Source organism: Ursus arctos, unplaced genomic scaffold, assembly GCF_023065955.2.
Source record: "Ursus arctos isolate Adak ecotype North America unplaced genomic scaffold, UrsArc2.0 scaffold_3, whole genome shotgun sequence".
NCBI lineage: Eukaryota > Metazoa > Chordata > Mammalia > Carnivora > Ursidae > Ursus > Ursus arctos.
The window spans coordinates 86,430,717-86,449,164 of NW_026622985.1; the positions used below are offsets into that span (position 1 = coordinate 86,430,717).

Sequence of the window (18,448 nt, forward strand, 5' to 3'; positions counted from 1 at the left end):
GGAGTTGTACAGATAGTCCTTGGTAGATATCTTGGTACATATAGTAGACAATAGAGGGGCTTAGAAAAACCAAGTACAAACTACAATTTTGCATGTGTTACTCTGTTCCTGATTTGGATTACGTGAGCCCAAATTTATTCAATATAAGAAGAGTGTTTTTCTGTTCCCTCAAACTCTAGATTACTTCGGGACTTTTGTTCAATTCCATAGCACTAAATATTGAGTTAAAAATACATAGATGTACAGCTACACTACGTAGACCTAAACCCTCTATACCATTTGTGCCCAAGAGTGATTTTATTAGTTTGTATGATAACAGGTTGACTGGGGGAGCGTAGGGGACAAAGGAAGAGGGTTACAATATCAAATCACTGCACGCAAAATCACCTTGTTTCAGCATCACCTTGATTTATTTTCCTAGTCTTTTTTTTCCTCAGAAGGAAAAATAATTTCATCAAGAAAACAAATGTTCCTGCCAAAGTGAAAGAATTTCTTTTAATGCTTTTCTTAAAAAAAAAAAAAAGTCAACATTGAATTAGGCCATGCTCTGCCCCCTCCCCCCGTTTTGCTGACCAAAGTTTTTGTTTTTAAATCCATTGGCAGAAAACAAGATATTTTCCTCAGATTGGATGATTATATTTTATTGCTGCTTTGTTTAGTATATATTTTTCTCAATTGGGAAAAAAAGTCTAGGTGAAAAAATTATCTAACAAGAAAAGTAGTTTACATGGTCATAACACTTAAATTGCTGCCAAAAGAAAAAAAATGTAAAAAAAATCTTAAATGTAAAATATCACATAACTTCAAAAAAAAAACTTACCTCAATTTTCTACCATGTATCATGTACTAGAAGTCAACTTTCTAAATAGGATTACAGTCCTTTATTATAAGCCCCTAGTGGTCCTATGGTATACATTAAAAAAAAAAAAAAAACACTACTACAAAATTTTTTTTTGTTTCTGCCTATTGTGTACTTAAGCTATAGATAATTTTTGAATAAAAAGCCTACATAGGTATAAATGCAATAGTTAACTGATCCTGTTTGCTGATGTCCTTTTCATGTTCCACAGAAGGTGGTGTCTCTTAGTCCAGCATCTTCTCCTGTTTCTTGCCTTCCTTTTTCTTCTTCTTAGATTCTGCTGTTGATAAAAAAAAATAGAAAAAAAAGCATCACATCAGTAAACAATGGGGGCAGTTTTCTTACACAGTTAACCCTTGAACAATCGGGTTGGGGGCGCCAACCCTCCATGCAGTGGAAAATGTGCATGTGACTCTGTACCCCCCAAACTCAACTATTAATAGCTTATTGTCGACTAGAACCGTTCCTGATAACATACATAGTCCATTAACACATGTTTTATGTCTTATATACTGTATTCCTGCCATAAAGCAAGCTAGAGAAAAAATGTTATTGATAAGGTACTGTGTGTATAAAAAAAAAAAAAAATCACATCTAAGTGGACCCAAGCAGTTCCACCCCTCATTTCTCATGGGCCAACTGTCATCGTCCAGGACTGAGATGATTAGATGGAGAGACAAGGTCCATGTGCGTGAATCTGCTTTTGCCAGGAGAGTGCCGAGGACAACAGGCAGGAGTATTACAGCCTCCCTTCATGTGACCCTCCCGTAAAAGCCTGTCATCTTATTGGCTGCCCCCATTTGGTATACAAAATACTGTCTGAGGGTCCTACTTAGAAAAGAGAGACAGGGCAGACCTCCCCGAGAGAACACACCAGGAACTCCCTGCTCAATGGAGAGCTACATGAAAGCTCTGCTTAGCCTCCCCCTCCCCATATGCCCTTTCCATGGGGCTGCTGCTAAGCACATTTCCTGCCAATTTCAAATTTCCTCTCCTGATCCACCCTTTGCTTATATATTTGCCAGCTATTCATATCTGAAGGACCAGCTAGGAGCCACTTGGAGCTTTGACTCCATAGAGTCTCCTAGTCTTGGATGAAGCAAATGGAATGTACCAACCTGGGCTAAACCAGGTAAGTAAAACCGTGAGGATTTGAATCACAACATCCCATCCTTTTCCATTCCCTCATCCTGCTGCCTCCCTTTGCCTAGACAGCGGAGAGAATCCAGTGCAGAATCGGACATGACAGCTTTGGCTCCAGAGATGAGAATGGACGGAATCACTAGGCTAGCAAGTGAAAGGGTATTGCTAAATGTTTTTAAGATCCTTCCCCGTTTGGCCCACAGTAGTGGTAGAAACATTGGGGTTAGGTGCAGGCTCTGGGGCCAGACTGTTGGCATGTAAGTCCTAGCTCCATCGCGAAGTTACTCTGAGGCTTCCCGAAAGCCCGTGCATGTATTTGTGTCTCACATCCCTCACTCGTGGAGGGGCATACGAATCGTACCACATTATAAGGTCCAGAAAATCCCCGAGAACAGAACATGGTGTAATAGCCCTGGCTCAATAAAGGTTAGTCTATTATCACACTAATGAGACCTGCTAAGAACAAGAGGTCATTTTTCTGTATAATTAATATTCTTCATCACTCCTAAATCACATGGACTGATCAGGTCCCTGAATGTGCTGAACGACGGGAATACTGGGACAAGAGGAACAATAATGATGGCCGCCAGGGATTGTTCACTGGATCACAGGACTTGTGTCCAAGAGGGGCCTACGGGATCTAATGCCAATCACGTATGTTGTAAAAACCTCACCTTATACTTAGGCACAGCTTGGACGTTTTTTTTCTTCATCACTTCTTCTGATAAGTTCGAAAGTGCATTATATACTAGGTGAAGTAATTATACTAGGTGAAGTAATATTTCCATACAAAGTAATCATCCTAAGCTCCCTTTCCTCAAGCTTCGAGTGCACCATCCACAATTATGTCAGGAGTTGCTAACATCCTGCTAAACGGCTGTTCACAGGTCTCCACTTTGTTCATCCGTATCCTTCGCGTTCCCCCTAACCTGAAGAGACCTGAACTTTCACTCTCTTTTTGCCCCATGGAAGGTAAGATGACCAGAACTTCCCAGTTCAAAGATACCTATAAAGTCAAATTCTATTTTCGGTTTTAACATTTAATAATTCCCAGTCTTTGGTTGACATTTTCAACAACAGCTGTTTATTAGAAAGGTATCCTCAGAGAATAATCTAGGGTGTCAGCTGGAATATAATTCTAGTCTCCCTTGTCTCAAAGTCTCCAAATTCCGTGCTGGGGAATGCCCATATTTTATATTCACTAATTAACAACTTGCTAAATAACAAGTAGTCAACCAATTGCCCATTTAATCTGCGCAATGCCAACCAAGTTTTTTGACACTACTGGCAAGTCTTCAGGGCATTCTTCTGACACACTGCAGACCTTAAGTCCACTCTGGGTTCAAATCTACATAGAAAAATGAGACTTTAGTAGAAAGTAGTGGAAAGAAGGATGAATTTCTGTTTGCATAAGGTCAGTTTGGTTTCGCACATAAAAAAGGTTAAAATTTTTGAGAATAAGAAAAACTTGGGTTGGTAATATTGCTTCCAAACAAAAGCAGTTTTTTTGGTGACTTAGGTACATTTTACTGACACACTGAATGTTGTCACTACTTATCTCTGTGGCCTCAAAAACTCAGGAACAGCCTCTCAGGTTTTGCCCACTCTACATGAGGGTTTGGGTTTTTTTATATTTTTACTCGTGTATTTATTAGAGAGAGCGAGCGCACAAGCAGGGGAGGGGCAGAGGGAGAGGGAGAAGCAGGCTCCTGGCTGAGCAGGAAGCCGGATGCGGGGCTCCGTCCCAGGACCCTGGGATCACGACCTGAGCTGAAGGCAGACGCTTAACCAACGGAGCTATCCAGGCGCCCCTCTACATGAGAGTTTTTAAATAATATCATGGAATCTACAATCTGGAAAGAACCTAGTCCAACTGCCCTATGTAGCTGTTGAAGATATTGAGTCCAGAAGAGTTATCTACCAGTCATTCCTCAAGGTCCACAGTGATCCAGCTGTAGAATCAGAGGAGTAGACCATTCTCTGACCTCCTCCCACCACACAGCCCTGCCTCCATTGCTCATCACCTCTCTAGTAACTGCAGTCGGTCTTACTTTGTACTCGTCTCTCGGCCATCATTCAGAGTCTCTACGCTTGAGTCTCTACACTGAGCCCTATTCAGTTCCTAGAGCACATCATTCTTTTTCTCTCTTAGTCTTTGGCCGTCTAACCCACTTTTCATTCCATTGGCTTTGCTCTTCCGCCACCACCTCCATCTTGTTAATGCCTGCCATCCTTCAGGTACCAGTGTTGACACCAGCTTCTGGTTTGTTCACTGCTTGGTCTGAGTTAGAAGCCTTGTCTCTTGATCTCTTCTCTCAGAGCTCTGACTGCTAGTACTGTAACTGCCCCTAAGCGTAAGCTGTGTGAGGGCACAATCCCAGCTTACTGCGACTTCCTGGGCCCTAGCATGGAGCCTAGCGCACGGCAGCTCTTCAGCGAAGTACCTAAATCTCCAGCACGGCCAGAATCCCTGCCTCACTGGCTCACCATGCCCTCCGCTTCCTGATGGCGGTTCCTGGGGGTTTCCTTGCTTACTTTCACCTCAGCCATTACACACTGCATTCTCTCCTCCCGTTTTTCCTCCTACCACCTCTTCATTCTTGAAACCTTCGTTTCAATTTCACTTCAAGGCAGCCTTCCCAGAGCCCCCAAACTAAGCAGATTCCACCCACAGTTAGATCCTTCCATGTGCCTCTCATTGCTCTTACGAAATTACTAGTTCAATTCTAATTGCATACCTAATTAATAGACATTTCCCCCTTCCTGTGAGGGCAGAAGACCGTATCTATCATTTACATCTGTGTCTTTAGTGCCTGGCACATAAGTGCTCCTGAAATACTTATTGCATAAAAGTGAAGAAATGGATGGGAAACAGAGTCAATTCATTAGTATTTCTCAAGGAAAGTAAGGAGTATAAATTCAGTCAAAATCTTGCAGTATTTCAGTACTTCTTTAAAGATACTTTATGAAGAAAAAAAGTACAAAGATATATAAATGAACATTACCAAATTTTTCAACCCTTTTTCTTGTCTTTAAAATAGAAAATGGAATTAACTCTGAATAAAAGTTATGTCCCATTTTAGTAGCCTGTCAAGGTTACAGTGAGATCTGTGAGCATGAGGGTCACGAATTGGCTCGGAGCGGGCCTCTACCGGCGTAAAGCAAGCGCTTTGTAATACGGTCCCGTAGTGGTTACTCTCACAGGATTCAAGAGCCACTGTGACCAGTATCCTGATGTCAGACAGTAGGGTGCCTTAGTTCACAGTGAAAAGAGCCAAGGCAAGGAAGTACACACATGCCATACATGAAATAACACCCTGGGCTCCATGTCACTCTTCCCCACAGACACTGAGGCTGTGAAGCCCACGTGGACGCAAACAGGACGGGAGCCATTGTTGAAACGTGAGCACCAAGGGCACCTGCCTGAAAAGTGACTTGTTTGGTTCCCTCGGATGATCCCTACTGGGACATCCCTGTCCTGAACGCTCACAGTGGTGCTCTCGGGGTGTTTTAACTTCCTGGGGTTCTAAACTTTCATTCCTTCTTTGGCCAGTTTCGAGGTGATGGAGGATGGTATGCATTGTTCTCGCTGGTATGTCAAACAGGTTGTTTCTTTAAGATATATTTGAAAGTGTTCAGAAAGTCCTAAGACTTTCTTCAGAAGAAATACTCTAGAAAGGATGCAGGCTCCTCCTGTTGCTATGACTCACCTGGAAGGCCATCTTGATTGTATTCTATTTAGAAAACTCAACATTTAGCCAAGAAAATGCTTGTGATGCATAGCAAGTTCCGATGGGGGAGAAGAGAGGCAGTGAGAAAGCACGGGAATTAACAGGAGTCATCCTACAATACATTCTGAACTATACATCTTAAAAATTCTGATTAGAAAACAAAATCTTTAGGACAATGAAGAAACAGTGAAATTCTGCTAAAATCATACCAAGAACCAAGTCCTCAAAGAATTGATTCTAATCCATTTACCAGCTCTGCGATGTTGGGCAAACTGGTCATGTTGCCTCTGTTTCCTGTAAACTGGGGATAACAACACCTAGTCTGTCCTCCTCCGAGGGCCATCATGAATATCGTGTGAGATTACCACTTCTAATATCCTATTTGACCACCACTGTTCAAAAAACATTCATTTATTCATTTAGCAAATACCACCTTATATCCACTATATACCTGGCCTGTTCTAGATGCTGGGATATGACGGCAAACAAGACAAAATGCTGCTTTCACAGAGTTTACAAGATTCAAGACGCCTTGCTGTGAGAGTCTTTCAACATTGTAAAAGTATCTGTTTTTATTAGGAGTCATGGGTCTGTGGCAGCTGCTGCTATGACCCCAATGCCCACTTCTCTCCTTGCTAGTTTCTCATGGCATCATAGATGCCTACGGTGTGAGAGAGAGAGGATCCCAAGGGAGAATTAACGGTTAGGGAGAAAAAGAATGTCTATAGGAGATTTAGCCTGAAGTTAAGAGAGGAAGTTTCTCCTCTCTACATTAGTTCATTCTCCTTAAAAATATTACTTTTCTAGTTTTAAAAGTAATCCAGGCTTATATAGAAAATAAACATAGATCTATGTTAACAGAAATTACCCATATTTTCACAATACAAAGAGAACACTTCCCACAGTGGGCTCTATTTATGTTTTCTTTCAACGAATCTATGTAATGCATACTTGTAGCAGGAATTATTGACAGTTGGTAAATATTTTATACTAAAACTTATTTTCCTACCACTGCATGTACTTTGCGGCATGCCCACAGAGGATTCCTGTATGACCTTCCATCCCATATCTTTTGCGACCTTTCCTCTTTTGCTGGTCAGTGAGCTTGTTCTTTTTTGTTACCATAAATAACGATGCGATTCATGTTTTGTAGAAAAATCACTGTATTATAAAGGGTTGGCTTAGTATAGATTAGAAGAGGATCTGCTGGACCAAGGGGCAGGGCTTTGTAAAGCTCTGGATACGCCCTGACAAATTTCTTTCTTGAAAGGCAGTACGCATTGAAATTCTTAGCAGTGACTTACGTTGAGCCACATCCCAGCAAACTTGTTCCCAAAAGGCAACTCATCAACCAGCACGTGTCATCTCTTTTTCATCTGTCGCAGGTCCTTTTAGGAACAGGACTGCCATGCAGTTGGTACAAGTAAACACCTCCCATTTTCAATATTTGGGAATTCTGAGAGAAAGCTGGGGGAGGGGACCTTGGAAGAAAGGTAACAATGTAAAGGTTTTCAGAGAATTCCAAGGAGATGTTATTTTAAGAGGTAGAAGAGTGGAGAATTCTGGAATAAGCTTATCAAAAGGTCTTGGTTCGATTCCCTTTTTTTCAGAGGGCCTGCCTGTGCCTCCAGGAAACATAAGAAGGAATGGAGAGATGAAATGGTTGAGTGGAGCCTGGACTTGAAGGTGAGTTCAACTCCGTTTGCTACTCACTCCAACGGAGTAGCTTTGGGTCATTAAACCAACGGCAGGAATTACTGATTTGAAGAGAAAAAAAGATTTGCACCTTCTCACAGGTAGAATCCGTATACGAGGCGGCTATGGACAGTCAGAAACGGACATTGTAGATTCAGAGAGCAGGAGGACAGGGCCAGCTGGAGCCATGCCAGAGAGGCCATGGAAGCTAGCCTTTGCAGACTCATTCAGTAAATCATGAGAACTGGGGCGCCTGGGTGGCTCAGTCCGTTAAGGGTCTGCCTTCAGCTCAGGGTCCTGGGATGGAGCCCTGAGTCGGAGCCTGCTTCTCCCTCTCCTCCCCATTCCATCTCCGTCTCTCTCAAATTAATAAAATCTTTATAAAAAGAAATAATGAGAACTGAGTGAAGGAAAAGGATCATATCATGGTCAAACAGTCTAATTACAATGTAAATATGTCCAAAAGGCTGGAAACCACCAACACCCTTTTCCTATTTGATGGAACGTGCCGTGCTTAAGAATTAGCTGCCCACTTACCTGAAAATACCTAATCCTCACATCACCTAGCTGTTCCTCCGAACTGGTAATAAGGCTTGTTGAATCCTGAGAATACAATTCAGTGATCCGCCTAGAATCCAGGTACTAGACGGCTCAGCCTCCTTCATTAAATTTCCCAACATTTCAGTTTAAAGTGGGGTAGCATATATTAAGTTGCACAACATAAGAAGAATGTTCTATCCAAAAATCAAAAGCATAATCTTTACAAATTGTCTTAAATCATTCTCAGGTCTGTGTAGTCCAATGTCTGTGCAGTTATTCTGCTGTTTCTTCCTTTGTAATACCACTTGCTTCGTTTCCTCTCTTACCGACTCAGTGCATTTGTTTCTGGGCTTGTGTATGGAATCCGTACAGCCAGCTGCGCCTCTGTGCTGCCCACACGCTAATACCTGTTCTTTCCCTCACCTTCCTTTTCACCCATCAGTTGTGTTGCACAATCCCCACCTCTCCGTCTCAACCAGCTGTCCTCCTAACCTGTCCTTCCTGCTGTCAAGGAGACGGGACGGCACGTGCTCGATAATAGTATGCGTCTGTCTGACACAGGCTAACCGGTCTGGACTCTACGAGGAACCTCGGTCTTGCCCCCACTTACTCTGAGAGGTGACTCAGCACTTAACCACATCTCCTCCTCTTCCATTTAGTGGAAGAGATGAGGAAATTATTTCGTCGACCCCACAGAGGAAGCTTTAATAAAAGACACTAAACATGTCCATTACTTTCCAAAGCAACTCACCCAGTATTGGTAGATACCCCCTTCACCTCTCTCCCTTCACCCAAGACCCCTCTCTCTAGCCTTTTCAGCCTCCAGGTTCTCCACTCCCCTTTCTTTAAAGAAAGCAGGAGAGATACCTATTGGCTCCCCAGCCCATCAAGAAAGGGACCCTTTTTATTTTCTTTATTCAGTAGTCATGAGCATGTCGGGGTCACGCCCTGACCTGACCTATATGTATGTGATACCAGGTAGAAAACCATCAACACGCCTGGGGTATCCTCCTGTATCAGCTACACCTGTTCATTTGTGTGGATTTTCCCTCTGAGCCACAAGAGAGAAGAGCCGTGAAGGGGAGCAGAAGTGCTTCATCTGTAAGTCCTTTAATCCATGGTGTTCTCACTTGTATACAGTTACAGGAGGAAAACAAAAGCTCTGTGTGTGTGTGTTGGGGGGGTCAATCTGATGTTCAAAGAGGGGCAAACGTAGCTAATGCAAGGGACACTGCACGTGCAAGGCACGTGGCTGATACCTATGTTAGGGTGTGTGTGCACATGTGTGGTGGGTGTCCCAGTCACGGTATGTTGTCGCACCTGCTGGTGGTGGGGGCTCTAACTTCAGTCTCATTCATCCAAAGTTTAAAGAACTCTGTGGACTTAGGCAGAGTGATAGACATGCGTATGTGTGCGCATACACACACGGAGGGGAAATTAACGTTGGTTTCCTATGTTCAGCGAAAGCATCTCGCCCTTCCTCAATCTGTACACCACTCTGAAGCCCTCACACTTCTTCACCGTGACCTCCCCACACAGGAAAGGTATGAAATTTCTGCTATCACGTGTACATGGCACATGTTCAGAAGCTTGTTTCTGCAAGAATGAGGGCCCAGGTAGAAAATCTGTCTTATTCTCAAATCTTATAAATTATGTTGGTAGCCTAAGCCAGAAATGAAGTGTACTATTAGACTCCATGATAAGTAGTTCCCACTTAGCACGTCATTACTTTCTCTTATCATACCTGATGTGTAACATTACATGACCGGTGTTACTGGAAAATCAAATTTGGATTTACGTCAAAGGGGAAACGTTTAAAGTCTAGAATATTTAAAATTCTAGTAGATACAGCTCCACAAGTCATTTCTTATTTGCTTCCCCACCATTTTTTTGGGTTCCAACGGATTCTATGTATCACTTGTTACGGGCTGAATTATGTCCCCCTCAAAAATTCACACTGCATTCTTGATCCTCATACCTCAGAATGTTAGTACACTTGGAGAGGGTCTTTATAGAGGTAATTCAATGAAAATGAGGTCATCAGGGTGGGCCCTCATCCCATAGGGCTGGTGTCCTTAGCGGAAGAGGGAATTTGAACACAGATGTGCACAGAGCTAAGACTATGTGAAGACGCGGAAACAAGACGGGCCATCTATGAGCCAGAGAGGTCTAAACAGATCCTTCCCTAAACCCTTCAGAAAGAATCAACCCTGCAGGAGCCTTGATCTCCGCCTTCTAGCCTGCCGAACTGTGGGAAGGCAGATCCCTGCTGCCGAAGCCACACAGGCTGAGGTACCGGGTTACACGTGTGCCAGCACACCCGTACGTCAGTGAATCAGAGGTCACACTTCCATTTCTGTATCGCTTTCAGAGCACCCTCAGTAATGACAGAAGTGCAAGTCAGTTTACTGCATCTTAAATGTGTCCCCCAGAGTGTTACATACGCACCATGTAAGGACGTGTAAGATTGGAGGCCCCTCCACGTGCTCCTGCGGCCCCACGCACCCCGTCTACGGCAGCGGCCAAGGCCAGACTTGAAGAGGTGCCCCCAGACTTCTCCCTCTTTGGAGAGACGCCTTCACAGCAGCTCAGTTTAGGACTTTTCTGTGTCTGGGTGAAGGTGTGAAAATATGCTTTTCTGTTAATGAAAATGATATTCGAAAGCCTTGCAAGAGCAAATGAATACGTGGCCCCACAGTCAACAGCTCTGGGTCTTGTCCCCCGTGGGCCCGAGCAGTGGGACACCAGGAACATTTTTACCTGCCTTCTGCTCTCTGCATTTCTGATGAGCTCTTCTTCAAGTAGTGTTTACCCCTCTAGAAAACGTCTTTTTTTTTCTTTTCCCTGCCTCTTGTGCTGAGCAGCCCTGCTTTGATTTCCCAGAGGCTGTGCCTCAGTGCAAGCCGGCCGGAGTCCCTGAGAGTGCGCGGAGCGTCTCACCGGGTCACCAGCATGCTGGTGAGACACCAGGGTCGCACGACCCTCACCGTGCCCAGGCGGCAATCTGAATCCAGCTCAGGGTCTGGCCTGCAGGCTAAGCTGCACTGCTCTTACTCTCGAGGACCGGAGCCCCTTTAAAGGACCCCAGCTCGAGAAATGCAGCACGAACGGTTATTTGTTTTAGTGCACTCAGTACACAGAGCCTTGAGCCAAAAATGATCTAACATACCTCAACCATAAGTGACCCCGAACACGCATCTGGTAACGTTTCAGGATGAGTGTAGAAATCCAATCCAGAATTCTTAATTTCTTTCAGAATATCCAAAGAGACGCCCTGGGGAGCCCTCCGTTTGGGAAGCATCGGTGTGACAGAAATCTGGAAGGGGACTGTTCTGAGTTCAAGTTCAAACCTGACCCCTCTCTGGCTGGGTGACCTTCTGCAAATTGCAACCTTCGTGCCGTTTGTAAAGTGGGAACAGATCTCGCCGGAGCTACCGTGAGGATTAAGTGAGACACACGCTAACAGCTTAGTGCAATGCTGGTGGAGCCACTTTTACGTTGCTCAGAAACACTGGTGATAAGAGCTCCAACTGCAAATTCTCAGTGCAGAAGAAGTCAGGAGGGAGAAATGCAAATGCTGCAGGGGGGAAGAAAGAAGGTCCCTCAGCCCCACGCCTCATTCGTGCGGACACTGTTCTACGCAGCCGCCTTCACACTGAGGCCGACAGAGCTGGCGCGTGTGAGCACAGCTAGCGGGCCTCCGAGCGTGGCATTCACCAAGGGAGATGAAACCTGACACACGGAGCGAAGTAAACCCCGCAAATGTTTATAGTCCCCGGTTCTCACATCGGTCCCAGCCACGGGGACTACACATCCTTTTTCATAAGGATGGGAGTAAGACACCCAAATGACTCTTCTTCCAGGTGAGCAAACGGTGCCCCAACAGTGGTTTCTCTGTAGGCTTGGAGCCCGAGAATGAATGATGTGCCCTAGTGAACCAGACCAAGACAATCTGGAGGGAGCTTCCTTCATTCATTCCTTCGTTCACTCGTTCTCCTCAGTGCTATTCACTGAACTCCTCTCGTGGCCGAGGGCCCAAGAAGGAGAATGAGCTGGGGCCCCCGCCCTCAGGAGGCTCAGGGTTGAGAGAGGCAAAGACACACTCACTACAGAGGAAGGAACGAATGTCTCACCAGAGCGGCCAGTCCTGCAGAAAGACAGCAACCTAAAACTTCCCTGGGAAGGGAAGTTTTAACACTGGTCTCTTCTAGTTCTTGAACGAAACAAAGTCTCTTTGGCCTCAGGAACTTTGAACTGGGCCCTGTTTCATTTAGAAACTAGTGTGGCTAGCTCCCGATCTATAGGCAAGGCCCAGTTCCAAACCTTCTCTCCGAGAAGGCTTCCCTGGTTTCTCTAACTGAGCCTCCCTCCCCTCCCCCAGCCACTCTAACACTGGGCTCTTGAGTTTGTAAGACCACTTACTCCAATATGTAGTTCTCAATTGTTTTTGTCACTATTATCTACCCCCACACACATACACTAGAACACAGCAGTAAGAGGGAAGGAAACCCGCTTAATATCACCGGCACCTGACATACTGCCTGCCCCATGGCCGGCTCCTCACAGATTTTATAAATAAACGAATAAATTGGAAACAGTGCCAGAGGACCGTATGCTTCTCTCTTTCACAGCATCTGTCACTCTGCAGCTCTGGGGAGGTATCCTTCTGCTTTTCCTGCTGCTCTCTGGGCCCATATAGGTCGGCAGTTTATCCCTGGTGTGAACTCTCTCTAGCACGTGGCCCACTTAATACTTGCCAATGGAACAAGCTAGATTTCACAGAATGAGATGTATGATGTCTAGAAGGAGAACAGAGTCCAGGTTTCTAGAACGACAGGTGCAGAGAAGCAGGTGTGTAAGAACTCCTGGCCATCCATCTCCCGGCTGTGGTGTGGCTGGGCTAACGTCTGGAGCAAGGACCAGGCAAGAAGTCAGTCCGATGATGCCGGGGCCACGTGTCCTGCTAAGGGGTCAGGGTCTGATTCTATTGCTGATGGAAAGCCATGGAAGAAGAGGGAGTTTAGGGACTGGGTCCGAAATTCATTCTTTCTCCAATAAGAAACTGAGAGACCTGTATTATTAGCTGTACAACCTCACACCAAGGGTCTACCTTGTCTGACTCTGTGTCCTCATACGTAAAATTAGGAATGATGAGAGTATTTCACAGTTTTTGTGATTATTCAATGACACAGTGTACACTCAATATACTAAAATATACTCCCAGTCCCTCAATAAATATTAATTGTAATTACTACTGTTGTAAGCGCCATAGTTCTTTTGCCTAAAAAGCTAATGAGGGAAACACCCACCTCAAGACTTCCATTTGGAAAGAAGGAAATAGTTTTAAGAATCCTGCACATTTATCAAGCATTTTTACATATCCACTCCATCTTGACAATAATGAGGTATTCATTGTAGACTTTAGTTTACAGAAGACAGTTATTCTAATAAAAAAGGGGCGGAACTAGATCTTTTCATTTCAACTACAGTGTCATGAATGGAAAATAAAATACACATGTTGAAAGACATTTCCACAGCAGAATAAAAACAAAGCAAACCTTAAGACCAACCTGAGCCAGGGTTTCCCTCTGACCAAGAAGGACAAAGTTCCCACAAGCTTTGCCAGGCTTCTCTTTCCAGTCAGATGCAAGGACAGCAACCACCAATCCTGTTGGGGCCTCAGGCAGAAGGGAGCCCATCCCAGGCTCCCCTCCACCCCTCTCAACACCGTGGAGAGTGTCTCAGCCTAGCAAAAAGCCTCTGCAGAGTAGTGCCATGCTCATTGCTAAGGGATGGCAGAGCCCAGAGTCTAGAAAGAAATGTTGGGAACTTCTTTTATCTTTAAAAGAAGCAACAACAACAACAAAAAAATCTACTGAGCAGGAGAGAATTGAGAATGCTGGGAATATGATTTACTGACCCCCTTTCTCATTTATAATCAGCTGCCAATGTCCTGCACACAGTGAGTCTTGCACTCAAACAGTTGCCGGTCTTTTGATCTTCAAGGATGAATTGTCAAACCTAAGAGAGGGCTAGGCAACTGTCCAAAAAAAGAGCAGCAAGATGGGAAAATTTTGAGAAACAGCTGCAAAGGAGTAAAAGGAAATGGGGTTCTCAGAAGCATCAACGGGTGGACAGGACAGCAGGAGGGATTAACATGGTTCCCTGGCCCACCTGTAGCATAGACACGCCTTCCTGTGCTCCCACCTCTTCCTGTCCCAGGCCAACCTGGAGGCTGACACAAATGCCACTCTCGCCTGTCAGTATCAAACAAACTCTCACAATACCCCTTATTTATGTATCTTGTTTAAAGAGTGATGACTAATAATTTCCATTTTGACAATAACAAGATTCTAGAATGTTCTAAGATAATCATTAGGCCACATCTTCTGTAGTCCCTAGGAAAATCTCAGCTCGTACAAAGGCCTTCTGCACGAGCCCCGATGCAGCCTCAGCTTAGACTGCACTCCAGTGGGAACTACCAGAAGCCTGCTGCACTGCGCCATACCTGCTCACACAGACGGGACTGCCTGGAGGGCACGGCTCTCCCACAGGTGGGCCATCTTGCCAGCTCCACTTAGCTTGGCCATCTTCTCATGCCCTAGTGAGCCCATCCTCCAAGGGGACCGCAGAGAGACACTGTGGCTTAGAGGCCTGGTCTTTGCCCTCTGAAGGGTTCTGGGCTCTGATCATTTATGCAGCACTGTCGGCACAGCCTGGCCACAGTTCCCACTTTCTTCACTTGCCCACAGCTCAATTATCGCCACGGTTTTTTGTCTTTTGTTTTTTCCAAACTGAAAGGACTGTAATGACTCGACAAAAAAAACTACTGGTGGTTCCAACAAGGAGAGACCTAACTCACCCTACACCAGAGGATCTGTCCCGATAGGAGATTACTCTTGGCAACTTCTTCTCCAAGAAAGGTCATCGATGCCTTGTCTACGCAAAAGGAGTAAGGATGAGGTCCAGTGAGGTATTTCAGCACATTCCAGCATTCCTGCACACTCCCTGGCCGGCTGCTCACTAAATACCAACTCAAGACCCATTCAGCAGCTCTTCTCATATTTATAGGGACAGTTCTGAAAGTTAAAGACACATTTCCCAGAGTCCCTTGCAGCAGGATTTTATATGTGACCTAGTTTCCAGCAAGCAGGCACACTTTGAGTCTTAGAGGTAGAAGTCAGCAACCAGGAAAAGGCCAAATTTGGGGAAATTGGGTATTTTGGCAAGAAGGGAGGCAAAAGTATCTGGTTTCAAGGGGACAGGTATGGTGTTCAATTCTTAGCATATGTGCTAAACTGTGGGTAATTTTAGCAGGAGGGTTTCTGCTCCATCAGTCACGTTTGGCATGATTAGACATTTCTCTTGGATCTGCTACCTTCTGCTGCAAAACTGTTGGATCCAACTCAAATCCTCTGGCCCTTCTGGAGATTCTGGGAGCTATAGAATACCCCTGTATAACCCCTTTCTGCTTAACTACTTAGAGTAGACCTTGCTGCAACTAAAAACCCAGACAAATACAGGATTTTCTTAATAATTTAATTAATACTCTCAATTTCTTGTCCTAAGAAGTTAAAATCTCCAGTGTCTAATGCAATTGCTCACCAATTTATCCCTGGTAGATTCTGGCCACAATGAAGCAAATTCCAGTTACAATCTTTCCATCAATGACCTCTCCAGATCAATCCCCAGGAAAGCTATATTCTAGTTATGCACCTTTCAATTCTTATGTCTACGTAAGAATATCAATATTCTCTCTTCTTCTGGGCATATAATACAGAAGAAGAGGACTAAAACCTCTTCTTGGATTAAGTGGGGATTCAACACAGGAGAATCTTTAGGTCAGAGTTTCCAACTTGATATCTAGTATTGCTGAAATTGTACCAAGGCTAAGAGTGTGGATTTGTGCAATATTGACAGAACAACAGGAAGAACCATTTCTATCCAATGGACTGGAGTGTCGTGAGTTTTAAGGCGATTTTTAAAGCAAGAGGGAGAGTTAGTCATGTCCTAGAATTCAGGTGCCAACTCTCCCCCAAGCAAGTCTTTTAAACTTTTGCCTTATTAGGAATCAAGTCACAATGATATTCTCCAGACTTTTCTTAATTTAATGCTGGGTAGTCACAGCCTAACCAACATCTTTATGTTCCCTTCTCAAATTTAAAGAGCATGTTTTCCACACCGAACGTCATGTCGTTTCCATATTAAGCCACTACCATTTTCCAAAACAAAAGAGGACAGAAATCAAACCAAAAAGGCGTATAAAACAAACAGATTAAAAAAAAGGGCAGACAAAAGACCAGAACCTGAAGATGTGTTTGATAAGGATGATAATGGAAGGAGAAAAGGTACTTTCTGGCTATGAGCTCAGGGACTGGGTTAAAGGGACTGGGTTAAAAAGGCAGAAAATGGCGCCGAACGAGAAGAAAACCCGGAACTGATTCTGCTCCTAACCAACAGGATGGGTTTAGAAGAATCACTGGTGTTCTCCGACCTCATCTGTTCCATCAGGGTTACATCAGATGACAGGCGAGTTCCCCAGAAGCTCTACTGTTTAATGGTTCTAGACATCGAAATTTATGTACCATAGCCCAAGTTTCATGGGCATATGAAGCCCGGAAGGCAGCGTGGTGCGGTGCAGAAGGCAGCGGGTCTTTGGTGTCAGTCCGACGTTGAATCTCCATCCCCACTTACAAGCTGTGAAGCGTTAGGCAAATCGCTTACCCTCTCTGGGCCTCTGCTTTCTCAAATATAAAGTAAGATAAGTACAATGTAGTGCAGAGTTGCTTTGAGGCTGAAATGAGGAGGAGTGCCTATCACAGTGTCTGACTCAAAATTAGTGGGTTCCCTACCTCCCTCCTTCCAGAATTAAAGTAGTAGGTAGCCCTGATGAGTTATTCTTTCCTGAAGAAAGGGGGAAAAATAATTTATAATTGTGTAACTGTACGAAAATATTACTTAAATGACTTCTTCACTGCAGCTTCCCTCCATCAGTCTATGATAAATTTAATGTGCGAAAACTTTTTTCTTTTAGTATTTATTTTTAAATACACATTCAGCACCTACTATGTGCTACTCCTTGTTCTAGAACAGCAAAAGGGATACAGTAGAGAACAGGACAGGCCAGGTCCCTACCCTCCTGAAACTTATAGTACAGTAGATGTCTTCCAGAACGGTTTTAGAAATAACGTTCGAGAGAGAACAGGCAGTAATTTCTCTGACATCAGTCATACCAACATTTTTCTAGATATGTCTTCTGAGGCAAGGGAAACAAAAGTGAAAATAAACTATTGGGACTTCATCAAGATAAAAAAGATTTTGCGCAGCAAGGGAATTAATGAAATTAAGACAACTTACCGAATGGCAGAAGGTGTCTGCAAATGACATATCCAGTGAAGGGTTAGTATCCAAAATATATCAAGAACTTATACAACTCAATGCCAAAAGCCCAAATAATCCATTAAAAAATGGTCAGAAGACATGAACAGACATTTCTCCAAAGAAGACATCCAGATGGTCAACAGACACATGAAAAGATGGGCAACATCACTCATCATCAGGGAAATGCAAATCAAAACCACAGCGAGATATCACCTCACATACCTGGCAGAATGGCTAAAATAAAAAACACCAGGAACAAGTATTGGTGAGGATGTAGGGGGGAAAAAGGAACCCTTGTGCACTGTTGGTGGAAATGCAAACTGGTGCGGCCACTCTGGAAAACAGAATGGAAGTTCCTCTAAAAGTTAAAAATAGAACTACCCTAGGATTCAGTAATCGCACTACCGGGTATTTACCCAAAAAATACAAAAACACTAATTTGAAAGGATATATATACCCCTATGTTTACTGCAGCCTGATTTACAATAGCCAGATTAAGGAAGCAACCCGTGTCCATCGACTGATGAATGAAGAAGATGTGGTACAGATACACGACAGAATATTATTCAGCCATAAAAAGAAGGAAGTCTTGCCATTTGCAATGACGCGCGTGGATCGAGAGCACAATGCTAGAAAAAATGAGTCAGAGGAAGACAAACACCATATGATTTCACTCTGATGTGCAATTTAAGAAACAAAACAAACAAAAGGGAAAAGGAGGCAAACCGAGAGACAGACTCTTGACTACAGAAAACAAACTGGTGGTGACCGGAGGGAAGGGGAGGGGAGGGGGCAATGGGGGACACAGGTGAAGGGGCTTAAGAGCACACTTGTGATGAGCACTGAGGAATATACAGAATTGCTAAATTGCTATATTATACTCTGGAAACAAATAAAACACTGCATGTTAACTACACTGGAATGAAAATTTAAAAAAAGAAGAAATCATGCTCTAGAAAGTTCTTCCATTTGGGAGTCACCTTTGCACACAGTGTTGGGCTTTACCTAGTGCTGTGAAATACAGAACTCGCTCAAGCTAATCCCATTTGCAATCCATTATATACCTTAATTTTTGATATAGAAACAAATGACAGAATGT

The 18,448-nt window shown here is 44.0% G+C and overlaps 1 protein-coding gene and 1 long non-coding RNA gene across 3 annotated transcripts in view; one reads left to right on the forward strand and one right to left on the reverse strand.

Annotated features, from left to right (window-relative positions):
- Window positions 1–283: 283 nt before the first annotated feature.
- PTN (pleiotrophin) overlaps window positions 284–18,448 on the reverse strand; it is a 99,890-nt gene continuing 81,725 nt past the window's right edge. The window contains exon 5 of one of the 2 annotated variants that reach the window (XM_026511606.4): window positions 284–1,139. In XM_026511606.4, coding sequence (XP_026367391.1) covers window positions 1,084–1,139 — 56 coding nt within the window. In that variant the 3' untranslated portion in view covers window positions 284–1,083. The remainder of the gene's footprint in view (window positions 1,140–18,448) is intronic. The other variant, XM_057304377.1, reaches the window with a different exon arrangement.
- LOC130542088 (uncharacterized) lies at window positions 2,053–9,045 on the forward strand. Its single transcript, XR_008956390.1, has 5 exons — window positions 2,053–2,161; window positions 2,530–2,656; window positions 2,890–2,974; window positions 7,344–7,419; window positions 8,947–9,045. It is a non-coding gene; the product is annotated as an uncharacterized LOC130542088 (long non-coding RNA).